A 26,470-nucleotide genomic window follows, 5' to 3' on the forward strand; every position below is an offset into this window, starting at 1 on the left:
TTTTCTCGTAGCCTGTGCAGGAAGCTTTCTCCACTTCGCCTGAGAGCCGGGCACAGGAACAGCATGCGAGCTCAGAAATTTTCCTTTGTGCCCTGGCCCAGAGCGTGGTGATGGGGGAGTTCACAGCAGGCTGAGCATCCCTGAACTTCCCCAGCACAGGGCTTTCCACCAATCCCTCCACCCTCAGGGAACCTGAATGGGGGGGAAAAATAAATAACAGTCCAATATGGAGAACAGCTTTGATGATGTTTCTTACCTCTCTCCCCAGAACCTGGGATCCTTGTCACCAGGCAAAAAGCAGAGCAAGGAAAACACCATCACAGTAAGTGGCTTCCCGCGGGGTGCTCCCAGGTTTGGGCAGCAGGCTGGGGCATTGGACCACAGCTGGCCTGTTGCTATGGCAACGTGGGCCGCCAAGCAGAAGTGATGGCCTGGGCCTGGAAACCGGAGAAGTTCCAAAAAGCTTGAATTGAGCTGAAGTTCTCCAGCCCCCCCTCCCCATTCTTCTGTCAATTTCCCATTTCCACCTTCTCTCCCCCGGTGAAGGAGTGGGAGGAGGGTTTGTTGGGGATGATGCAGAAGCCATTTCTGCGGGGCGGGCAGGGGAAGGTACGAGAGTGCGGGAGTCGGTTGAAGGGGGTGGACCATGCTGTGTGCAAGTGATGTGACGTGCAAATTACAGCCACGGCGGGGTTGCTTTTGTGCAGGGAAACTTCTGGAAGATGTCAAAGTTAAAAGCAAGAGAAAGCGCCCTAAGAATAGAGTTCCTGGGAGTTCCTAATGAGAAGCAGGCAGCTTCCACTTAGATGGGCCAATCTGCCCCCCAGGGCTCTTCCGAAACCCACTGAGGGCCCCCCCCGTGTGGAGATGAGTGGGAGCCCCTCCCCCACCTCCCCATCCCAGCTCTATGCTGGACTGAGGAGCTGGACATGGACGGGGGCCCTCCAAGTGGGGAGGGGAGCTGTCTAGCTGCTCAGACAGCCCACAGCTTAGAGACTTGAGAAGGGGGGGGGGGGGGGGGTCCCAGGTTTTGCTGTCTTCACAAGTGCAAGGGTATTGGAGACAGGGGATTACTCTCTTGGGCTCCATCTCACACCATCCTGAGCCCTTCTGACCACCCCCATGGAGATCAAACCAGGAGAGGTGCATTCCCCTGGCCTACTAAGATTCTGCTTTGCAGAAAAAGGAGAGTTAGGCAAACAAGAACAACAATACTAATAGCTTTTATGTGCATTTATAACACATAAACAGTGTTCCGAGTGACTCGTTCTGCCTACTAGCTATGTGAGGTTTGTATGTAGTTCATATAATCAATAGAGACGAGTGATTATGGACCGGGTCTTTGAAGCCAGAGTGTCACTTATGGCACTTAAAAGCTGTGCAACAGCTGGAGCAAGTTACTCAGTGTCCACATCTGTGAAATAGGGAATCAGGGCTCCTGAGACATAAGATGTTCCCAGGACTGAATGGATCTGTATATGCATAGCACTAAAGCAGAGCCTGGCACATAGCCTTGTCCACATGAGCTTGATATCACCCTGTTACAGATGAGGAAGCTGAGACTGTGGAGTGGCCCTTCACCGGGGTCACTTAGGATTCAAACCTGTGCTCTCGCCTACTGGCAGTGCCCTTCTGGAGCCAACCTGGTTTTTCAGGTCTCAGTCCCTCTTGACCTACCTCCCTCTGTTTTCTGAGGGCTGGGCAGAGAGGCTCAGCCTGCTGGGACTGTAGGCCTGCAGCAGCCTCCCAGTTACTAGGGGAGCTCCTGGGGCCAGGCAGGGCAGCCCCAGGGTGCAGACTTACAGAGGGTATAGTCTCCATGTTCAAAATTGTCACCAGCTTCCCCAGAATGCCAGGGCAAAGCAAGAGCAGAGTGTCCCAAAATAGGGGGAAAGGAGAAAGAGGAACACATGGTGGTGGTGGTGGTGGGAGGAATGAGGGTTACACTGGCCACAGTTGTCATAAAGACCTGGAGTGATGGTACCCAGGCCACGCGGTGGGGCACCTGCCAGGCTCTGTGGTTCAGCCAGAGCTCTTGCCAATGGGCCAAATGAGCCTTCCTCAGAACGGCACACCTTGTCCTTCCCTGCGAGGTGCCTCCCCTGTTCCTTCCCACTGACCTACGTCTCATGAGATGGCCCGTGACGTGTATTCAAGGCCTCCGAGATACTTATTGAAATTGCAGATTCCTGAAAGGTCTCCAGACCTATAGTGGGTCTCTCTGATGCCAGATCAGGGAATTCTGCATCGTCCCCAGCACTTCCAGAATTCTTCAACAAACACTCCTGCCTTTGAGGAATTGCTGCTGGGGATACTGAGCAAAGCTGTGGGAAGGGAGTCATCGGGCTGGCCAAGGGTCCCAGAGTGAGTGAGGAGCCGGGTCTCCCACCCACCAGCCCAAGATGCCTTCCAGCCTGTCACTGGCCACCACCAGGGTCTCACGTGTCTTCAATTCACGACTTCTATGCTTGTGCTCTCTCCTTGTGCCCATCCTCTTTCTCTGGGCTTTGGTCCTCCAGAACTTGGGGCTTCTGCAGGAGGAGATGTCCAGAAGGAAAGGATGGCCCTGTTCCCCAGGAGGCTGGGACGTGACCTTCCCTCTCCTTGGCATGTGCGGACGAGGGGAGCGACTTTTCCTATGCTGTCTGATCCTCAGGAGGCCCCGGACAGCAAAGGGTGTTATGTCCACTGCCGAGGAGCAAGAACAGAGCTTGATTCTGAAGCTCCATAGCCTGGAGCTGGTTTGGAAGGGGTAGACATGTGAGTGGCCTGGCAGCAGCGGGCAGGGACTAGCAGCCTTGCCTGGCTCTTGTCTCTTCTGTCAGTAATGTTGGGCTGGCAGGTGGAGCAGGTTGTTTGATTGGGAGTGACGGATGCTAATGGCAGCTCAGAGCTCTGGGCATAAGTATGTCATGTCCGAATCTTGAGCGTATAGCCACAGGGCCATAGGCTCTCCTGGAAGGAGAATTTGGAGACTCTTGTGATCCTCAGCCTTGACTCCCTGGCAGAGCCCAGGTGTAGCCACAGGACCCTGGTAGGAGCTAAGGGGCTGGGGATGGGCCCTCATGGTCCTGCTCTGCTCACCCGGAGTCCCGGCTCTCCCCCACCCTCCTGGATCAGCTCCCCTCCAGGGAGAACATTCAAGTCTGCTCTGCGGGAGCCCTTGGATGTCAAACTGGGTTCCATCAGTCTGCAGGCAATCTGCTCAGACATGCTGCTCAGAGGAGGCTGTGGCCTCTGTTCTCTGGCACAGCCCCGTGCTCCTCGAGGGCCTCCCCACCTTAGCCTTCCAGGTGAGCCACGCTTGTGGAGTCTGGCGCCAGATCACCTGGATTCAGACCCTGCTCCATCATTACACAAAGCTGTGTGGTACTGTGTAAGTAACTTAATGTCTCTGTGCTTCGGTTTACCTGCCTGTACGATGGGGCTAACAACAGCCCCTGTTGAGGCTTACAGGAGTTCTTGTGTTAAAGCACTTGGGAAGGTGGCTGGCACAACCTTAGCTATTGTTGAACAAAAAGCATCTCTTTAGGTCATCTCCTGTGTATTCAAGGTACAAGATGGCCTCGGCACTCTTCCTGTTCTAAGAGGCTTTGGGAGGGGACAGACTGTTTCCCAGATGTGTAGCTGGACCCTGGTATCAACTGCCTGGAAAATGTCACCCAGGAGGGGACAGCGATCCACACATGGCAGTTTCTATAGGGAAAGCCCTGTCTTGTCTTCTCTTTCCTGCTTGGGACTTGTACCCCTTGCCAGATGGAGCACTGAGGTCCTCCCAGCACCTTCTGAGCCTGGGCTTGAGGCCTGGTGGTCCCAGGTCAGAGCAAGTAACTTAAGTGAAAGTAGTGGCCAGGGACGTCGGAAGCCAGCTCTGCACCCTGCGCTGCCCCTCTCCAGCCCCATGACACTGGGCTGGAGCATGTACCTCTCTGAGCCTCTGTTTCCTCATCTGTGTCTGAGTGGCACCAGGCTGCTGCAGCAAGCATGTCAGCTCTGATTGCTTCCTGGACATGCGCACACCACACAGCCCTTGCTATCCCCCTCTACTGTTGCCACCTCCTTCTATGCCCACGGCTCTACCCTCTTCCCATCCCAGTGGATGGAAATACTCCTCTTCACTCGGGCAGCCACCTTGGGGTTTGTCAACCTCGGCACTGTTGACATTTCGGGCTGGATTGCTCTTTGTTGTGGGGGGTTGTTCTGTGCATTATTGATTATTTCTCAGAAGCCCTCGCCTCTACCCACCAGATGCCAATAACAGCCCTAATTGTGACAACCCAAAATGTCTTCACATTGCCAGGTGTCCCCTGGGGTGTGGGCAAAATCACTCCTGGGTGAGAGTCACTGAATCAACTTCACGGTGCCGTTAAGTTTATCTGCAAAGCATTTTCAGATTCGTATCTTACCTCCCTTTTCCTGGACTGCTGAGCCATCATTAGGACTCGTCCACTGCACAGCCTTCTCCAGTGGCCACAGTCTCTAACGTCCCCGCCACCCAGATCCCTGGCCCTTCCTATAGCCTCCATGGGAGATTCAACCCAAAGAATCACAGTGACTTACTGTCAAACCTGCGAGGGCAGATGCTGTACCTTACATCACCAGTCTCCAGTCATCACACTAAGAAACATTTATGGGGCACCCTCTGTGTACCTGATGCTGTACTAGGCACGAAAGAAACTGCAGAGGAAAGACGCTCTCCCTCCTCTAGGAGTCGGGCTGTTAAAGAAACGTTAACTAAACCAGAGTGAGAAATACTGTCACAAACGTGCACGTGCAGGTGGCTGGGAGGATCTGGCATGGCACGTGTCACCGAGTAGCCATTCAACAAATGTTCAGAATGATGAGCAAAGGACGTCATGGCTTGAGTTCTGCGGTTAGCGGATCTGGATTCAAATATTTCACTTCTGTGATCCTCAGCGTTTCCTATAAAATTCTCACAGTCCCTGCCTGTCAGGTTGTTGGAAAGATGAAATGAGAATGGAAACCAAGCTCTTGGCCAGGTGCCTGATCAGGGCCCCCCAGGAGGCCAGTGAGGTGCAGTTCTCCAGATGCCCACCAGGAGGTGCTGGGAAGTCCCTGGGGACCAGCTAGGAGTGAGAAATCCTGAAACCAGAGTGGGGCCAGGAGGCCAGTGAGGTGCAGTTCTCCAGATGCCCACCAGGAGGTGCTGGGAAGTCCCTGGGGACCAGCTAGGAGTGAGAAATCCTGAAACCAGAGTGGGGCCCCTGGCCAGGCCATCCCCAAACTGATGGCTTCCCGGAATGGAATAAGCAGCAAGAGGATGTGTCCTGAGTCGTAGGGACTTTCCTGACTTCACTTCTGTCTCCCAACCCAACCCAGCTAGCTGTCCTTCCCTGGTGGTTACAGGACCTTTGGAGGAACCCCTCACCTTCTAGACCTCTGACCCTCCTAGTTTCCAACTCTGGAATCCTACCGGATTTTAGAAGGAACGATGGCGGAATAGTGCAAGGTGGCATGTCTTAGCTCAGCTACCCACAACTCCAACAGCGGGAATATCACGTCTCCCGGAGGCTTAGAGTGAAAAATCCTGAGACTGGAGGGGCAGTTGGCCCCAGAGGAATCACGGACTGCTAGACTCCTTTGTCCGATATAAGAAAAGGAAGGAGGAACTTCTCCAAAAGCCCGAAAGAATGGAAAGGGAACCGACCTCGGGAACCGACCTCCACCGATCAGCGATGCCCTTTATGGGGCAGCAGAGTCATGCGATCAGGCCTGGAGGGCACGTCTTTGGGGGATGGGAGGGTTTGACTGGGCCTCACCGAGCCAGGTCCGGGGAGGGGTTTGGGTGGCAGGTTAATTTAGGGCGGGGCAGGAGGGCGGGTAAAACTGCTCTCTCTCCCGGAGTTCATCCATCGCCCTCGGTCGGTGAACCTTCTGGGTCCTGCAGTGTGGCAGCGCCTGTCAGAAACCGGAGCCTAGATCTGTGAGTTTGCAGCTAGTTCTGCATCGGCCTGAGCCTAGCAATCCAGTGGGAAGTTGGGATCTGGGAGCATTTCACCCCGGGGACCCCAAGTTGGAGAAGCTGGGAAAAGCTGGGCTCACTCCAGCTTTGTGAGTCTCCAAAAGCTGGGGGGACCGACGGAATCTCGGACCCCTCCCCAGTCTCACATCCACTGATCCCTGGATCCCGCCAGATTGGGCATCAGCCGGGGCACCCAGGGACATTCCGCTCCCGGATCCCCAGTCTCCTAATCCCTCCCTAACCCCTAGCCGGGTCCTTCACTCGCTGCTACCCAGCCCTCGGGACCCCGGGAGAGAAAGGTGCCTGACCTCAATTCCAAACGGTGGGAGCGGGAGAGATCAAATTTGGAGACTAAAAATTAGAGACCAGGAATGGTGGGGTCCATTGGCCACGTGAGGGGCTAAGATCAGGCTCCTACATCTCACCAGGGGAACACGAAAGAGACTCCTGGGTGTAGTCTTCCAACGTTTTCTATCAGATCTTTTTTTATTTTTCCCTTATTGATACCGCCGGTTATGGGTCGGTCATGCGTCCTGCTTCCCCGCATGTTGAGGTTTGCGCATTAGAGAAGCGCGTGGAGGGAAGCGTATAAAGAGGGATATTTAAAAAGGGGTTACATAGACTTCTGTAGGGAGGAAGAAAGGGGCCATAGCTGGTCTCCTAGGCTTCCTTTGTTCTCCTGCCCTCTTCCCCTTATCTTTCTCCTTCTTGCTTTCTTGACTAGGCCTAGGAATGCTGGGGAGGGGGCCAAAGGTAGGAAACACGTGGGCTGAAGGGGGAAGGGCTGGGTAGAGCAGCCCAGGACACCGCCGTTAACAATCTTACAGCTCCCTGTAGGGAGGGGCCATTCCTGGGGCTGGTTACCTTGGCAACAGGTTGGAGCCGGGGCAGGTTCTGGATAAGGATGGGGGAAGGGCTCTGGAGGAATTAACATTTCAATCCCTCAGGGGACTGTCTCCAACTTCCCAGACTCACTCAAAATTGGCCTCCTTGATCCGACCTGACTTGATTCACCTGTCTACACTGACTGCCTGTCGAATTCTGGCTTCACTATCACTCACATCTCTACTATTTTTGAAACCAAGTGTTTTTCATGCATCAGTTCGTTGAGGACCTGGGTGTCTGAATAGTATATTACAGTTTTGTTGTATATTCTTTTATTTTTACTTTTTTTTTTTTCATTTTTTTATTTTTGGGTACCGGGAATTGAACTCAGGGGCACTCAACCATGGAGCCACATCCCCAGCCCTATTTTGTATTTTATTTAGAGACAGGGTCTCACTGAGTTGTTTAGCACCTCGCTTTTTGCTGAGGCTGGTTTGAACTCATGATCCTCCTGCCTCAGGCTCCCAAGGCACTGGGATTACAGGTGTGCACCACCAAGCCCAGCCTTTTATTTTTATTTTTTTACTTCATATATATATGTATATATATATATATATATATATATAAATTTTTTTTTCTTCTCACTTATCTGTTTCCTGGATTCTTTTTTCCTGCTAATAGCCAACCTCTATGAATTCCTCTTTCTATAATAATCTTTTTTCTTCTCCTTCTTCCTAACCTTCACATGCTATACCACTTCTGTCTTTGTCCCCCATTTGAAATTGTAAGCCCCTTTTTTGCAAACTGACTGATTATATTGTAGACAATAATTGAACACATCATTTCTGTGGCTTGCAACAAAACTCTAGGCATCTTAATAGGAGCTATGTGGTTTAAGGCTGTATATTGTGTGCGTTAGGTGCTGTTCATATTGGTCTCTCCCTTAAAGGCGAGTTTCTGGAAACCTTCAGGGACACTTCACATCAACAGAGTAGAAACTATCCTGCCTCAGAACCACCCGGCTAGATGGGAAGACGCACAAACAAAATGAAAAAACAAGGGAATAAAGTGCTCCAAACAAACCAAGCTGCTCCCATAAGAGAATCCATCGAAAAAATATCAGTGAAGGAGTTGAGGATGTATTTAGAAAAAATGTACTACAACTTAAAGAATTTTATAAGAGAGCTGGCACAGGAGTTTTGCAGTAAAATAACAGAATCTTTTCAGGAGATGAAAGATGTATCAGAGGTCCTGAAAAGAAATAAAGAAGAAATCATTGAAGGGAAGGAATCACTAAACCAACTTAAAAGTTCAATGGAAAGTACCACCCACAGACAAGACCATTTGGAAGACAGAACCTCAGGCAATGAAGACAAAATATTTAATCTTGAAAATAAAGTTGACCCCACAGAGAAGATGGTAAGAAACCATATAGGATTTTAAGAGCGGGGCTCTGGGACTCGTCCATCTTTGTGTTTTAACAAATCATCTAGGTGACTCCAAACCATACTCCCCCTTAGTTCTAAGACAAAAAAGGAACTGTGTGGAACTTAGGAAGGGTCCCAGCCCTCCTGGAGACCTTCAGAAGCCTTTCAGATGGCTGAGCTTGGAGTCACCTGGGATTTGTCATAGAAGGAGCTGTTCCTGATTCATCACCACCCCTTTTGGATTAATGGGATCTGTCCTCATGGGCATCCTGGGGTGGGCAATAGCATTCTTTCTCTGAGGGTGGGTCATCTGGAGAAGGCTGAGCAAGACCCATTTCCCCTTCCTGTTCTGACCGACCTCTGGTGAAGTTGCCTCTCATGGTAAAATCTTCCTTTGTAGGGAGTATTTCCCCAAGGAGAGGCTCTGGCCAAGAGCAGTTTGGGTAAGAAAAGAGGAAGGAAGAGGGTAAGGGGTAGCAATGTGTTTGTAGGGAGAACCTCTCCAGAGGCTGAGCATGAGAGGCTAACCAACAGGCCACTACTGGCCAGGGCCACCTTGCATGCTCAGCATTTGGAAAACACTCCCCAACTCCGGAATCTTTAGGACCCACCTGGATCTTGACCTTGGTAGAATGCAGTGCTGCCCGTCTCCAGAGTTCTCTGGGTCTTTCCTGCCACTGATCCTACTGTCTCTCAGAATGGAAACCCCTACTTTATCTCACCAGATGTCAGTATCCAGAAGGGGGCTCGTCCCTTTGGGTAGGACTTCTCAGCTCTTCTCATAGGACAGCAAGTGAGACCTGGGTTCCTGACTGCTAGGGTAGGAAGGAGCTAGATTGACCTCAGTGGCCTGGAACCAGAGGTCACACCTGGCCATGCCTGGGCCAGATTCAGCTGACAGAGGAGTTTGAGGGGCTTACACAGTGTTGTTTTTTTTATTGTTAATAAGCTTTAAAGGAAGGGCCAAAACTTAGCCATTGAGGCAATTCACATAGAAACCATGTATTCCAGCTTCTCTTTTGAGCCCTCACATCATTTGGTGATACTGGACTCCTCCTCTTGCTTGTGAATCTGCCCCTCAGAGGCATCTCCATGGACCCTGGCCCTGGCTCAAGGCAGGAGCTTCTTCCCCTCCCTTCCAAGCTGAAGTTTATAGCAGCGGTCACCTCAATGGTTAGCATCCGCGTTTGCATTACTGTGCCCCAAACCTTGGGTGTTCTGCACAGCTGTTCCCTTTAACCTCCAGAGTCTCTCCTTGCAGGTTATTTAGGCTGCCAACAAAGGGCCTAAGACTTGATAGGACTCAGGGCTCGTTCTCCCAGAGAAAACCAATTAACCATCTCCAATAGGAAAAAGAGGATGCAGGATTTGAAGTCACATCAGCAGGAACAAAACAGGGACAGCCAAGTACCAACCCCCAACGTGCCTGGGCAGAAAAAAAGTCTGAGACAATTTGTGCATCCTCTACTTCCCTTGGCAAGGGGCAGAGTCCAGTGGGTTCCTGGATTATAATTTTATACTATCGTTGTTCATGTCATATGTATCTTGAAATAACCTCTCACCTCTGACCCTCACCCACACCATTCTTTCCTTAGGAGCAAATTGTCTCATCACTTGGCAAAAGTATTCTACACCAATAGCCAAATGTGCTTCTATCCTCCCCCTTTTTTTTTTTTTTTTTAATACCAACAGAATACTATTCTATACCTTGCTTTTTTTCCTCCCACATGTCCCAGTCACTTCCCTTATCAATGTATAAGAATGTTATCACTGTATCCTTTGCCATGGGTACAATACCTGTTCCCCTACGGATGGACGATGGGGTTGTGACATGGCCTTTTGCTACCATAAAGAGCATTTTGCTACCATAAAGAGCATTGTAACGAAAACCATGTTCGTATGTCTCAGCACACAGGAATGAACATATCTGTAGCGCAGACTCCTGAAAGTGCAATTGCTAGGTGGAAGGATCTAGATATTTGCCATGTGATAGATCCTATTAAACTGCCCTCCAAAGAGTTTGCCCTGATTTCCCACCCCTGAGCTTTGCCTGAATGCTTACCAGCACTGGAACATCTGAAGATACCTATGCATGGTTCATCAAACTGGACCCAAGGGAGACCTCTGTAGTGTGCTCTGTCCAGGGAGCAAGATTTTTCCCCTTTTCCCACCCTCTAATGTGAAGTCATTTTCTTTTTATTCTGTACCCTACAGATAAATTGCGTGACATTCCCTCACCCAGACACCATGCCTGAACAGCAACTGTTAAAGCCAACCGAGTGGAGCTACTGTGACTACTTCTGGGTATGTGCTGCCTCCGTGTCACCCCAACCTTCACTGTGGCCCCCATGATCAAGAGTGCACACCTGGGAGAGCTCTGGAGTCTAGATCAGTCTGAGAGGATTAGCGGGGTTTTCTGTTCTTAGCAACATGGAAACCCCCACCAGAATGCCCATGACCTGAAGGGTCATTTTCTTTGATGTTCAGCAAAGGCAGAAAAGGGTTGAATTTAACTCAGGTAGAGCACTTTCTTAGCACACCTGAGGCCCTGGGTTTGATGCCCAGCACTGAAAAAAAAAAAAGACAGACTATAGAGTTAGCTTCAGTAGACAAATTGGGCTCCAGACCTGATGTCAATGACCTTGAACAAGTACCATTTCCAACAAAACAGGGATGGGTTCAAGGATGTTCCGAGAGCCCCAGCTTTAAACATTTTGGGCTTGTAGAAGTTTTGCATATTGCTTGATGGACAGAGTTTCAGTCTTGCAGGATGAAACAGTTCTATGGGTGGGTGGTGGAGACAGATGCATGACACTGTGACTGTGCTCAGTGCCACTGAACACACACACACACCAAAAAAAAAAAATGGTGAAAATGAGAAATTGAATATTATCTGTATTTTGACACAATTAAAATAAATAAAACATTTAGGAAATACATGCAGAGTCCTACACCTCAGGAACTCTTGAGGGCAATCCCAGATATTCGCATTTTTTAAAGTCAGCAATGATTTTCAGAAGTAGATTGCCTTGATGTGGAATCAGAGAGTGGTGATGGTTGTTCCACCTTGCGGTTATATTGAAAACAACTGAATTGTACATCTCCAAAGAGAACTTTTGCAAAGACCCCGAGGAAAAGTAAATGAATAAAATCCTTTCCTTTTTCACCACTGTGCAAAATGGATTACCTATCCTTTTTTTTTTTTTTTTTTTTTTTTAGATTTGCTGAGTACTAGACAAAAGTTCTTTTTAAAAATTTTCTTCCAAATCATTCATACTCAGAAGCTATCCAAAGATTCCTATTGACCACCAGTAGGGAAAGTTCCTATCGCTGCAGCTGTGTGGCTTCAAGAGCAGAGAGATGTGCAGAGGTTAAAACGATATGAAATGGGATCAGGCTTTGGCATCAGACAAATGTGAGGAGATGAACTCAGAAGTGGGGGGAGCAGGGATCGGTGTGTAAGACTTTATAGGCCCCTGTAAGGGTGATGGGTTTTTTTGCTGTTTGCAGTAGGGAGTTGCTGGAGGGTTCTAAGCAGAGAGGTACACTGTGATCTAGTTTATATGCATTGTGCAGGCAGGAGTGAAGTTAAGAGGTGAGTGGAGATGACTGGGAAGGTTGGTAGCAGTGGCAGAGATGGAGAGACATAGCCACACTTGCAAAGCTCACCCCTAAAAGAGACCACTTGAGGGAGAAGGGTTTGAGCCCTGGGAATGGGTACTGGGGAGCCTAGCCTGGAGCTCAGTGTTGGGGGATTTAGGGAGCTTCAGGAGCTGGAGGGAGTGTGTGATCCTGCCTGCTGGTCAGCAGCATCTGAGGGTGTGACACTCAGGGTACTTGGCTTAATTTCAGCTCTCTGGGGACTCTGATGCTTACTCTGGGGGTTCTCTTTCCTGACCATCAAGATATTTTCCTCTTGAATAGAAATTTCTCTTAGGATGGCATCTGGTGCATGCCTGTAATCCCAGTGACTCTGAAGACTGAGGCAGGAGGATCACAAGTTCAAGGCCAGCCTGGTCCTGTCTCAAAATTAAATAGGGCTGGGGATGCAGCTCAGAGGTAGAGCACCTAGGGGTTCCATCCCCAGTACCTCAAAAAAAAGGGGAAGGAGGAGGAAATGTCTCTCTGCTAACAGTAGTCATTAAAGCTATTTCTCTGGCTGGTTTTCCCTGGAGCAGCAGATGAGTCTTAGAAGGGAGGCAGATTTGGGCTCAGAATTTTGCTTAATTTTTTCTTTGCTTTTTCATCAAGAGTGAAGTACACATATCTCCAGTGGAGAAACTTGTAAGCAGCAAGAGAAGCCCCCCTCTGACATGACTCATCCCGTAGGGTGTGATTGATGTCCTGTCATGAGAGGTCTCAACAGCATAGCCAGAGGGACTTGGGTCAGGGAGGCCGAGGAAGGGATCTTGAATTGGGCAGGACCAGAGGCTCCGTAAAGTCGTTCATGTGCCTGACCATTGTAAATGGGGTTCTCTACAAGCACAGCAGTGTCTTTCCTGTCCTCTGTCCTAAATGTGTGATCTGAAAGAGATCCTAGAGATGCAGGCTTCTCCGATCGCCAGGGATATGGTGGAGGAGAGGGACACAGCCTAGGATTGGATGAACCTGACCTTTTCATCTTGTGGGAGAGCAGAGATGAGTACCTGGGTCTTTCTAGATGCTGGGGACAATTTTGATATCACAGTGTGCCTCTCTGTGATATCAAAACCCATTTTAATTCCTTCCATTAAGAATCAAAGCATTTAACCTTAGATTCCTGGTAAAGAAAATCTGTAATGCAGGAGGACACCTTTTTTTTTTTAAGAGAGAGAGAGAATTTTTAATATTTATTTTTCAGTTTTCGGTGGTCACGACATCTTTGTTTGTATGTGGTGCTGAGGATCGAACCCGGGCCGCACTCATGCCAGGCGAGTGCGCTACCGCTTGAGCCACATCCACAGCCCCTGGAGGACACCTTTTTAATCCTGGTGACAGCCAGGGGCCTCGAATGTCTCTGTAGTTGGTTCTTGTGGACAGATGACAGGATGCATGATGAGCAGGGAAGAAGTAAAAAGAGATGCCAGGTGGCTGAGGGAGTGCAGATAAAACAGATCATTTCATTTTGAAGTTTTAAGAATATTTGTTTACAAAAATTAATTGGGTCCTAGTTCCCAAGTCATTGTCTCGGCTCTCTCAGGTTCTGACTTTTATTTTAGAGCAACTAATAATCGAGACCATTAATTGAGTCATTACTAGGTGCTCGGCATTGTGCTGGGGTCAGCACTGCCAGGCAAATTGGTGGGTGCTTTCTGGGATCTGTCTTCCCTGAACGCCATTCTCCTGGGCACCCGGTATCACCTGAATGCTTCTTGTGCTTCTTTTTTCCTTCCCAGGCTGATAAGAAGGATCCCCAAGGCAATGGCACGGTGGCTGGGTTCGAACTGCTGCTCCAAAAGCAACTGAAAGGCAAACAAATGCAGAAAGAAATGTCTGAATTCGTCCGAGAGAGGTAAAGACCCTGGATCTCCCACCCAGTTGCAGGGACTGGAGATGGGTCCCACCGTGAACCAGTGGCCTGAGGGGAGTCAAAGAGTACTCAGCACTGCATGACCAGTTTGGGGCTGGTTGGCATGAAGAAGAACATAGGTTGGGGTCCCAGATGCATGGCTTCTGGGGTAGATCTGATCAGCAGATGTGTGGCTTTGGTCTGTGTAGTGTTTCTGAAAATTTGAACCAACATTTAAAAAATACTGGTAGATTTTACATTAAAATCTGGATACCTAGCATCTCTTGAGAAAGCACCGGGTTGATGGGATTGCCTCTTCACCCCTCAGGCAGTAATTGCCTGGAGGTCAGCAGCAGTGCCCTGTGGAATGGGCATGTGTTCCCATTTTGCTGCAGTCTCCCCCACAGACTGTTTCACCCCTTTATCTGGTCCTCCTTTGAAGCACTGTTCCTCACCATAGGAACATACTCATCCAAAAGAGGAGTATTACCTTTCAATTCATCTTCAAACCAAAACTGATCAGGCTAAGGAATGTAGAACCTTCCTCTGCCTTCAGGGGAAGATACCAGTAGTTTGTCTAAAGAACTTGGGAACATTGATGAAGAAATAACAAATTCAATCCAATAGAAATAAGGAAAGCTGCAAAACAAAAGAGAAGTTCCTTCTCCTTCCCCTTGCTCCTCTCTTGAGAGTCTGATAACACACGCTCATATATCCGCACACTTCCTCGTACCCACCATTCACACGGGTGTGCGCACACATAGGCACAATTTTGCAAATAGCATTTCCAAGGCATATTGGAAATATTCATTGCAAATGGCGATATCTTTTAAAAATATTTCTTTTATTATAACAACCGTAATCAGATAATAATGCTTTGGCATTTTTAAAGCACCCTTCTCCTTAGGAGGCCCATTTTCTATTTGTATAATCAAATCTTTATTTTATGACCCATTAAACTGGTAGGAAATTGGAAGGCTGCATTGCTCAGGAGGGAGAAAACAAAAATATAAAAACAGGCAAATAGAAAAGGGATGTCTAAGCCAAAGTCTGAACGGGCTCGTGGTTTATGCTCATAACAGTGTAATGAGCTCTACCGTTGCAGGTCATTCTGGCCTTCCTAGCTGAAATGCAGATTCCTCTAACTTTCTCAATCCATCTTGTGGGGGGCTACAAAGGATGTACCTTTCAGAGCCAGGAGAGGCCAGAGCTTAGGTGCAGAGGTGGAGTATGCCTGGCTAGGGACCAGGTCCCTGGTTTGCTGTGGCTTCCACTAAAGAAAGCAGAACAGGAGATGGAGGTGATGCAGGCTGGTTTGGGAGGTGAGGCTCAGGAGACAGATGGCAGGTGCACCTTCTCTGCCCTGGCCTGTCCTTGGCACTGTGACATGCTTGGATCTGCTTTCAAGAGGCCTTGGCCACAGTCTGGAGGTCCAGGCTGGCAGTCTGTAATCCTGGGAGGGCTGGAGAGGGAGCAACAGAATTGAGAGAGAAACCAGGGTTCAGCTCTGGGAGACCGAGAGACTGGCTAGAGGTATAGATGAGATCCAAGCAGAGCAAGAAGGAACAAGAGGATGAGTCCCTGTGCCAAACTGTGTGACCATTATTATGCAAAATGCTGCTGCTGCATGGTCAGCCACCTTCTCTGCACCCAAGTGACCCAGAAATAAAACACTGCAGCCCTTTAGGTTTTCTGTGTACCGCATGACTACCCAGGGGCTCTCTAGGGTCCCATCCCTCTGGCCAGCTCCGGTTGTCATAACATAGCTCTTCTGCCTCCCACAATGGTCCCAGGGAGCGCTGAGGTGGTGAGCAACGCCTTTGACAACACACTTAACACAGACATGCCCGATACACAGAACACTCCCCAGAGAGTCACCTTGCAAGTGTGTGAAGGGCCTACCTGCTGGAAGCCCTGCGCAAGGTAGCTCTCCTCCCCAGGGGAGCAGAATCGGGCTGCGGCCCTGGACATTGACCGGTTTCCATGGAAATACTCATGCCCTTGACAGTGCTTTGCAATTAGAGGCATTGGGTGGGAGAAGGTAGAGATGCTCTATTGCTTCAAAGAGGCTGAGGCCATCTGGGAGGGTCTAAAAATCAGAGTCCAGGCTTGAAGGCAGAAGGAGACACCTGTGGCCATCCATCCCCTGGGGTCTGTGTAAGTAGCATTCATTCAGATAAGGGCACCTGTGTATCCAGGATTTTGCCCAGAGCTGTGCAAATGTTAGTGCTCATCTTCATAAGCCCCAGGAGGCAGGCGGAAATGCCCGCTGTGCAGTTAGAGAGACAGAGGTTCAAACGGTTTCATGCATTTATTCAATAAATATTGAGAGCCACACACTGTCAGAGCTTACGGTCTGTCGTGACCCAGTGGTTCCCTTTACACAGCTGCTACGTGACAAGGAGCAGCTCCTGTCCGCCATCCCGCACTGGTGAGCTGATGCATTGGGTTTTCTCCTTTGGCAGGATAAAGATTGAAGAAGAATATGCAAAGAACCTGGCTAAGCTCTCTCAGAACTCCTTGGCTGCACAGGAGGAAGGGTGAGTTGGGAGGAGATTGATGGGACTGGGGAGGATGAGGGGACCTTGAAGAGCCTTCCTCACCCATCACTGGAACAGTGAGTGAGCTTTGGATGGGGAAGGAAGGTCTCCATAAGCCTGGGTCGAGGGGGGATCCGTGCTCAAGTTGGTGGCTCATAGCTCAAGATATGTCCTCGGGACTGAAGGTGTGCACCTGTAGCTCAGATGGGGCACTATAACTCAGAGTAGGCACCCATGGCTTAAGATGGGTGCTAATAGCTCAAGGTGGGTGCTCAGGTTTTATTGTGGATGCTTATAGTTCAAGGTGTCCACCTGTGGCTTAGGGAGGATGCTCTTAGTTCAAATTGAGCATCCTGAGCCCAACCAAGGTACGTACCTGTGACTCAAAGTAAGGATGTCCATGTTATGTGTGGGGACGTCTATGTTGTCTTCTCTCTAATGAGCCAGGGCCCTCCTGCCAGGTGCTGGAGCATGTCAGAATCCCCCCTGCCCTCTCCCCTGTAGCTGGGCAACAGCCTTAGATGCCCACCTCCAGATCCCCTTCTTTTGAGGGCAGGGTGGGAGGAAACTGGGCATGAGAGGATTTCATGCCTCGCCCCTTGGAACTCCCTCCTGTGGACCTGAGGCTCAGGCTTTGCTTCCTGCTTCCTCTGCAACCCTCCCAACTTCCATGAGTGGGACCAACGCTCAGCCCAGCCTTCTCTGCTCTGTTAAACAGAGTCTGAGCTCTTGTTCATCACTGGCAACATGCCAAATGACAGTCCCTCTGGACAGCAGACTGGCAGTTCCTCAAAAAGCTAAGCATAGAATCACTCCATCCCCGGCAATTCCATCCTAGGTTTATACCCGAAAGAATTGAAAATTCAAACAGGCATTTACGGAGAAGCACTGTTCATAATGGCCAAAAGGTAGAAACAACCCAGGGTCCAGCAAGGGATGAATGAGTCCACTAGTTAAATAGCATGCACCATGCCTAGCCATGGATATCCAATGGAGTATCATTCATCCATAAAAAGGGATAGAATTCTAAAACGTGCTACTATGTGGATGAAGCTCAAAAACATTATGCTAAATGATGGGAGCCAGACACATCATGAGGTCCTAGAGCATACGATTCCATTTATACGGAACATCCAGAGTAGACAAATCCATATGGCCAGAAAGCAGATTAGTGGTTACCATGGCACGTGGGGAGCGGGGCACGGGAGAAACTGCTCCATTGGAAGGAATTTGTCTGATGAATCTGCTATAACAAAATATCACAGAACGTGGCTTAAACTTCAGACATTTATTTTGTTACGGTTCTGGAGGCTGAAGTTCAAGATCAAGGTTGCCAGCAGGGCTGGTGTGAGGCAAGGGCTTTCTCTGAGTCAGTCACCTTCTCGATACAGACACAGCCCATCCTGGCGTGTGCTGGGGCCGGGTGGGGGACCTTCCGAGTTTCCTGGAGTCCCATCTAGGAACACTCGTCTTATGGGATCCGGCCCCCACCCGTTAGCCTCATAGAGCCCTTCACTACTTCCCTAAAGGCCCTGTCCCCAAATAGCAGCCTCATCAGGAATTAGGGCTTAGCAAGTGTGGGGGGGGGGCCCAAATTCTTCCTCTGTGACTGGTGATGAAAATGTCATTGGTCACACAACATAGGGGACATGCCAAACACCAGATTATTCACATTAAGTGGGCTCGTTTTTTGTTCCATGATTTTTATCTCAATGAAAAATAATAATAATGAAGACTCTCGGGAGGTAAGAGTTGAAGGGGTCCCCAGAGGTCCCCTCTCTGTTCTGACCTTCCTGCACAAGTCTCTCTGAAGTCCTCCTACAAGGGAAGTGAAGCCCCCAGAAGGAAGCCATCCTGTTGAGGGATGGTTGTGGTTGTGGGAGAGCTGTGATCTTCAACAAGTCCAAGTCTGCCTTCGTGGCCTGAAATCCTGCAAGGGGACAGAGTTTGCCAAATCAATGTGGCTTTGATTAAGGCCTCCGCATGGGCTGACTGCACAGCCAAACCACCTCCTGGGAATGGTTTTCACCAACCCGGCCAGCCACACGCCACAGGGTGGCCCCGCAGACCACTGCCTCTCCCACAGACTAAGTGGGGTTCATTATTTCCTGGCCCCTCTGCTCCATGCTGAAGGGGACATACAGGCAACGTAGCCCCTGCTGCCTGGAAAGGGACTTTCCTAAGACTCTCCGTGCCCTGCAACCACTGTGCTGCTTCGGAGTCTTCCGGCTTCCACCTCCCGGGCCTGGGCTGCTGCCAAGGACACTGTGTCCTGCCAGCACACCCAGCATATGCTCCTAAACCACATGCCAGGTCTGCGCCGCCATGCTGCACACACATGAGACAAACACACACATACAAGCACTGGCCCATGCGCCTGTACGGGTGCACATCCCCGTCACTGTTGCACCTGGTAACCCCGTGCACACACTGCCCCCAGCAGGCACACGTGTGCACATGTGAACCCCCTCCACACAGTGTGCAAAATGTTTTTATGCGTTTATACACAGATCTGGGTGTTGAACCCAGCCCACCTTGAAAACCCTCCAAGTGCAAAACGAAGCTGAGAAATTGGGTGCCGTCTAGGAAGCTGTGGGGGGTTGGGGCTAGAGAGGCTTGTGCCGCCCGAACGCCGTGTTCAGATTGGCTTTCTGAGGACACGTGCGTGCTGGTGAATAAACAGAATTCAATGTATTCTGCCTTCCGTTTTCCTCTCCTATGCAGAAAGGAAATGGGATCTGGGTCTCTCCTGGTTGACAGTTGTGACAGGATCACATTGCATTTTTGATTTGGCGTGCCTCAAACCATATTTTGGGACAGAACGACGTCTATCTGTTTTCTTAAATGAGAGAATTTCTGAGTGGGTTTTGTTCTAAAATTTCTAATGATTTTAATTTTGATTGACATATTAAAGGTACATGTTAGCAGAGCTCAGGATGATATTTCCACACACTTGGAAGTGGCTCTGAGGGGCTAGGAGTGCCAGGAAGGGGTCGCCCTGCGTGGGGGGTGCATTGGCTCATGATGGGCTCATCTGAATGTTTGGAGTAATGTCCTTCCACTTGCAAATGCCTAGTCTGGAGGTGGGGCCATTGTCCTGGGTGAGAGGACAATGCTTGTTCAATGCTTTGCTTGTTCATTTTCTCCCAGTAGCCCTCAGCTAACATTCTCGGGTCACCATACATGTCCCTGGCCAGTCCCTTACCATGCACTCTGCTGACAGCAAATTTCAGCTCTATAGGAAAAACTCTGGACATCTCCCAGGGCCTTTCTGTGGTTCTCATTTGTACCTCTCACCGGCTGCTCTGTGTCAATCAGCTACTAGGGGCAAAAACCACTCACCTCTCTTTAATCATGGTCCCACTGGTCCTAGGACAGCCTGTGTAAGCCACGTGTCACCTTGGCTTTCACTTTAAAGCTAGAATCCGACTTGAGATCATTCGTGTGTATAGCATGAAGGAAGGGTCAAGGTTCCTTTTGTCCCTGTGGATATACAGCTGTCTCTGCACCATCTGTTCAGTTCATCCAAGGGCTCGGGGTGTGGCTCCGTGTGGTGGCGCACTTGGCTAGCCTGCACATGGCCATGGGTTCCATCCTCAGCACTGAAAGACAGGGGGAAAGTCCATCAGTATGAATCCATTCACAAGGGCACAGCCCTTGTGGCCTGATCAACGTCTCAAAGGTCCCATCTCTAACACTGTCACATGGGGATTAAGTTTGCCTTGCACATTTTGGGGGACACGATGGCTTCTACCCCTCCCTGGCCCTGGACCTCCTGCCCACCTATAGGATCAGATGGGATGCCTAGGCCACCTACGGTGCCGCGCCCGCCACCGCCTATGGCCTTGACCAGCTTCCTGGAGCTCAGGCAAAGACAAATGTCCACAGCTGGAATTGTCTCAGACTCACTCCAGTTCTGCTCTGTGGGGCTCCCCAGGGGACCTTTCTCTGCTGCTCAGACTCTTAGATAAAAATCAGTGTCATTTCCCACAAACAACTCCCTCGACCTGAGCACGTGCTCCCACCACTCTGGACCCTGGCTCAGAGGGATCCTTCTGCTCCGTTGGGTCATTCTTAGCTGCCGCTTGGCTGCTCAGCGGGGAACCCAGAAGTGTCGCAGCGAGCTGTCTTTTAATCGGCTTTTCCCACTCAAGTTGAATGAATTCTCTGGGGGAAGTGGCTTTTTGATAAAATGAAGCCAACTCAACTTTCAGCCTGGATTTACTGACTGGGTTGAAGAGGTCAGGAGGCAGGGGATCATATGGAATGATCAGTGAGGTTGAGGAGTTCCAGATAATGAAAGCTGTCATATCCCTTTGAAAGTCTCTGGGATCTGGAGATTTCATCTATTGGAAGCATCTCTCTGGAGTGGAGAGGGGATTTCACTAAGAGGACTTGGCCATTCTCTTGTAAGCTATGGGCAGCAGTCGGGCACATAACCCAGAAGCTGTGCCAGAGAGCCACACTTCTGAGCATGTGCGGGCAGGGGGTGGGGTGGCCTTCTCCGCATGTGGCTGTACCTACCATGTCCCTAGACCCAAATGGTCCATCTGTGCCTCTCCTGGAAGCCAAGCAGCTACAGAGTTGCTTGTAAGCATTTTTCATAGTACCTTCCATTCCAGAGGAATTTTTCCTTAAAAATGAATCTGTCCACCTTCCTTGAATTACCAGCAGACATTTGTACACCTCACTAGCAATCCAGGGGTGGGGGGGAATGATGGTGATGTCAAGACATTGGGGACTGTAAGCTAGCTCGCCCTGGTTTTGCTGGTTCAATCTGGCCCTCTAGATAGTTTGTGCCTGGCCTCTGCCTCCTCCAGATCCAAAGTTTAGAATGGTGTATACCTTCCCAAGTTGTAAGCTTGAGATCATCTTAGGATGGGCCGAGGCTTCAGACTTGAGGTTGGTACAGCCCTTTCTGGGGTCCCCCAAGTCTAATAATGTCCTACCCATTGCAGCTCCTTGGGAGAAGCTTGGGCCCAGGTGAAGAAGAGTCTGGCAGATGAAGCAGAGGTTCATCTCAAGTTCTCCGCCAAGGTAAGCTCCTCCCTGCAGTTGAGACCTGGGCTGGTCTTACACAGTGGTGCCCTGATACATGCTTAGCAACCATCTCTCCAGTTTGTAGCGTTTGCCTGATTCCTGTGGTGTAAATCTCAAGCTACCACATTTAAGTCGCTGAAGACAGAGTCGGAAAAGGTGCACACTAGAGTAGGACATCATTAAACAATGTTTTCATGATGCAGACAAGTAACATCAATAATCAGCAATCTCCACCCAGGGCTTGGATAATAAATAGTACAACATGAGTAGGAAATAGTAGTTGCTATTTATGACCTTGGTTCTTAAAATAGTGTTAATTATAAGTTCTCATAATTTCATTTGTAATAATGGTTATGTTTCATGGTCAGCTCAAGAAAAACTCCTGAAAAGTTAATGTTCTGTTCTTGGGAGCTACTTGGCGCTCTCTGTACATCTGTGGGAAACAGAGACACCCTCCAGTTTCTAAAGTAGACCCCAGAGTGATGTCACCTGGTCTCTCTTTGCCAGACTTTCAGAGAAATGGATTGGCATGTTCTATCTCTTCTTGGTGTCTGGAAATACTAGAGTGTGCCCAAGGGAGAAAACTATTTGCTTTTATTTGTTGCTGTAAAATTTCAGAATGGATAAATGACCTTCCTTTCATTTGGTTCTAAAGACACTAAACACCAGGACTTATTTTTGAGGACAGGGATGTTTCAGTCCTTCTCACTCCACTTTCAGGGATCAGGATGGTACCTAGCCCACAGTAGGTGCTTCACAAATATTTTCTGAAGTCATGAATACATGGAGCCTTCTGAGAGTCTCTCACCCCATCTTTTCAGATCTGTTTGTCTCAAGATTTCTCAATGACCCTGCCATCTCTACTCCCTGGCTCATACCTCCAACATTCTTCTCTGGCTCTCAGCTACTTTTTAAGTAAAACATAAACTAAGTGTCTCATTGAGATAACTCATACTAAAGTGTGCATGACTGATGGAGATGCCCATTAGCATGCCTGCCTTCTGCCTTCTAAAGATGGGACCTCAAGAGGGGCACTATCCTGGTGACTCTGGCTTCCTTCTGTCATCCCACCATCACCAGTCATATATAGCAGCCCAAGGGGACATTCCAGTAGAGGGCTTGAATTCTGTGAGCCCCACACCCTCAATATTTAAATACTTTCCTCCTTATATGTTGGTGATATTCCTCAAAGACGTGGCTCTTCCTGGGGCTCATGTTCAGCACTCACTGGTCCTCTTAACTTGCTAGCTCTGTTCTCACTTAACAGTTGCAGTTTTCCGCCCTGGGGACTGAATGACGTGTACTCTTGGAGCACAGGAATATGTCCGTATGCCCAGGTCTCCCCGCTGTAACCCATCATGGTCCTCTGCACACAGAATGAATGACTCTAAGGACTAAGACCATAAGAGCTTTGTAGGAAAGCTGGGCTGGGTTGGCAGCATGTTGCTTCCAAAAGGCGTGAGCGCCCCAAGATTGAGCCGACACCTAGCGAGGCGTGCAAGTTCCCAGCTAATGAAAGCAGAGCTCAGGTTAGGTCAAGCACTTCCTGGGAAGATTGCTCCAAGCTGTGGCAGAGAAGGGAGCTCCATGGGTTGGTGTCTTTGGTGTGCTGTATACAAAACAGTGAGTTTTTTAAGCGGCAGCTCCGACCCCCAAGGTCTCCTTTCTCCTGTCTTGGCCCCTGACCTCCACTGACCGGTGAGATGAATGCTGGGGTGGGGATTGGGGCTGCCACTCTCCTGGCTTGGGGGTGGGGCCAGGAGCCAGGGCTGTGCATGACTGGGAGCTTCAGTTTGCTGGATCCCCAGGGTACTGGATATAATCCATCCCTCTCCGTCTTATCAACTACCATGCAAAAGAGCCTCACCACCTCACAACTGAGCAGAGCAGACAGGACTCAGCCCATGGTCACGCCTCCAAGTGGATCTAACTACTAACGTGGGAGCAAATGGGAAACTAAATCCCCATTTTTGCTTTGAGACACGCTCTCTCTTCAGTAGGGGAGTGGCTTTTAAACAAGACCTTGGGGCTGGAGTGTGGCTCCATGGCAGAGCTTATGTCCAGCAGCTGGGGAAGGCCCTGGGTTCCTCAAGGAGCCCTCTATCCTCCCCCAGGAGTGCCAGCAACGAGGTGAGAACCATCCCTCCAAACGCTCAGAACATTTTAAGTTGGTTTTCATGAAGCAACACAAATGTCACCATCCAGCTGACCACAGCAATATGACGAATGTTCTGCACAAAACAGACTTTGCCACGAGAGCTTCTGCTACTTCTAGCCCGTCCATCCATTCCGTGTTGGTGGCCTTGGAGCATCAAAGTAGCCTCCTAGTGGTCTCACGGCAATTTCTTGAGAAAGAGGATCCAAGGATTTGTGTGTCTGCCACGGATAATGTGGCTTCCTATGCGTAAAACCCATTTTCACGTCTGCTCTAAAAGGCGCCTGGAAATTTTGCTCTGAATGGTCTGTGTCGGGGGTAAAAGCTCTTTAAAAAATGCAATTTTGTCAGAGCAATCTTTCCGGCTTCTCTGTCAACCACCTCAGACCATTGCTAATAGCAACAGGTCGCTGAAGAATCGGTATTGCCACTGGCTCCTGTAGAACAAGGGAGAAAAGAGAAATTCCTTTTGATGGGAGAAAATCTAATCATGCAGGAGAAGCCTTGCACTCGGCAGCAGATTTCTGGGGACAAGGGAAGCAGGATAATGAGTTTTAGCTCAGAGCTGTCCCTAACAAGCTTTGTGACGTCGGTCAAGTCACTCAGCATCCCTGGGATTTCTTTTCTTCCTGTGCAAAATGAAGAATTTGAGTCAGATCAGCCACTGTGACCCCCAGGAATGCCCTTCACCTGGTTACTGGGTACTCACAGGTCCACATGCAGGTACCCACTCCCATGTCCATTCAGATAGCCACACATGCATGTGGCCAAGATGAATGTTTCCCAGGACTATTAAACCCTTCTACCTATTCTCTTCAATTGTACGAGGTGAAAAGAAGTATCAAAGTCAGCCGAGCTTTGGAGAGGGGAGGAATCTCCTCTGGTGGCCTAGCCCATCCCATAGAGGAGAGGCTAACCCAGGAACTTTCAGGAAAAGCTAAATATGAGTATTAAAAGATACCAAGCCATCTTGTTTAAAGAAAATAAATTATGTCTTTAAAAAGAACTTAGGGGTCTGGGGATGTGTCTCAAGCTGTAGCGCGCTCTCCTGGCCCAGGTTCGATCCTCAGCACCACATACAAACAAAGATGTTGTGTCGGCCGAGAACTGAAAAATAAATATTAAAAAAATAAAAAGAACTTAGTATAGATAGAGAGTTGGAGAATCCATGGGTCCTCACTTGCACAGTTGAATCACTTCAGACAACTAGTAGCTTTATTTCCTGTTTGTTGTTTGGAGTTTGGGGAAAGACTTGGATGCCCTTCCCCAGACCACACAACCTGGGGCTGGACCCATGAGTCTTCAATGTTAAGGAGCTCCTTCAGGTCACTCCCAGGCACAGGAAAGTCTTGCAGTCACTTGTTTTTCCAAGTCCTCAGAAAGACACCCCAGAGTTTTTGAGTCTACCCTCAGAGACCCCAGTCAGCTGGTTCCATGGCAACTGAGTTATGGACCGTCTCCTACTCAGCAAATGCCTGATCTGTGTATGTGATTGTCTCCCTCTGTTTTCTTTGTCTATAACTAAATACCAGAGACTGAGTACATTATGAAGAACAGAGATTTATTTTGATCAAAGTTCTGGAGGCTGAGAAGCCCAAGATCCAGAGGGCTTTCCTGCTGTGTTGTAACAGTAGAGGGCATCATCCCACAGCAAGACAGAGCAAGCACATGTCCTTTCAGATCTGTCCTTATAAAGCCACCAGGGCCATCCTGACGATCTCACTCATGACCTCATGTATTCCTAAGTACCTCCCAGAAGCCCCCTCCAGATACCATCTTGTGAATTGGAGGATTAAGTTTCCATCATCTGGAATTTGGGGAACACTTTTAAACCAGGGCACTAGGGGAAGAGATTTGTTTCTTCTCATGGGTTCTCAAGTTTGTAGCCTCCTAATAAAATTGCCACCGGGTGGTGATGTTCTCCTGGATGAGGAAAGTTTCAGGGGCTCAAAAGAATAAATAATAGGAGACACAATCGGTATCAGGAGGCACATGGCACCTGGGTGGCTGGCTCTCTGTTAGTCTTGGAAGGTCATCCAACAGCAAGACTGTCTGCTCACCACCTAGGCTGTCCCTGGCTCTACCAGGGCAGGGCTACCTTGATCGATCTGTTTTCTCATAAATTTCATGCTTGCAACCAAACTTAAGTCAAACGCTCTGAAGATATTCTCAAAAAGGATGGGGTGTAATGTGAAAGAGGGAAGGAAAAAAAGAGAAAAAAAGCTTAAAAACTTGATGCTACCTAAGTCATCACAAAGCAGAAAAAGTGGTTCCCTTTCTTAGGAATAGGAGGGGTGGTCTCCTTCCAGCCCTGTGAATTGAGAACAAAACCCTGTGGATACAGTCAGGACAGTCACCCCTGTGAATCACCAGCAGACCTTCAGCAGCTCCCGTTGTGAATTCCTCGAGGTTTGGACCACGTCCAGATCACCTTTATATTCCAGGCACACAGCACCTAGCAGGTGTTCAATGAATAGAAAAGATCTAAGATCGCCTAATTGAACGGCACCCCTCACAGTTATTTATTGAGCTGCCTAGCAGTCACTGTGCTAAGTTTTGGGGGACACAAATGGATGACATGGTTTCTGTCCCCAGAAAGCTCCCAGTTTGGAAAGGGACACCCAAGCAAAGCTGTACCAGAGGCTGTGGTACACAAGCAAGCGTGGGACACGGTGCACGTGTGAATTAACTAAGCTACGTCACCGTGTATACTTAGAGTCGAGAAGTTTCTGTCTGTAATGGTGGTGTCCCAGAGGTTGTTACTGTGATGTCATAGCCGTCTTAGTGTAAGTGTACTGTGTGATGGTGAAGGAACAACAGAATCTAACAACGCATCTCAGAGTCTGTCCCCGTCCTTAAGTGACACACCACTTACATACCTATGACATATTTCAAAACCTGTTGTGCATGATCAGTATACACAGTAAAAAAGTAACTTGGAATGAAAAGTTTTTTAAAAAGTAAAGATGTGAAATCTTGGAGGAGGAGGAAGTAGTTAGTTAGTGGGAGAAT

The 26,470-nt window shown here is 49.2% G+C and overlaps 1 protein-coding gene across 10 annotated transcripts in view; it reads left to right on the top strand.

Moving 5' to 3' along the window:
- Gas7 (growth arrest specific 7) overlaps positions 1–26,470 on the top strand; it is a 156,088-nt gene that overhangs the window by 120,294 nt on the left and 9,324 nt on the right. For 8 of the 10 annotated variants that reach the window (XM_046422191.2, XM_058572026.1, XM_058572027.1 and 5 more), the window contains 5 exons: positions 269–322; positions 10,450–10,539; positions 13,611–13,726; positions 16,189–16,263; positions 21,222–21,300. In XM_046422191.2, coding sequence (XP_046278147.1) covers positions 269–322; positions 10,450–10,539; positions 13,611–13,726; positions 16,189–16,263; positions 21,222–21,300 — 414 coding nt within the window. Of the gene's footprint in view, positions 1–268; positions 323–5,850; positions 5,945–7,573; positions 8,228–10,449; positions 10,540–13,610; positions 13,727–16,188; positions 16,264–21,221; positions 21,301–26,470 lie in introns of those variants that run through there. The other 2 variants (XM_046422185.2, XM_058572025.1) reach the window with 2 other exon arrangements.

Source organism: Marmota monax, unplaced genomic scaffold (genome assembly GCF_021218885.2).
Source record: "Marmota monax isolate L192 unplaced genomic scaffold, Marmota_monax_Labrador192_F-V1.1 WCK01_AAM20220418_F8-fsc00243, whole genome shotgun sequence".
Taxonomy (NCBI): Eukaryota; Metazoa; Chordata; class Mammalia; order Rodentia; family Sciuridae; genus Marmota; species Marmota monax.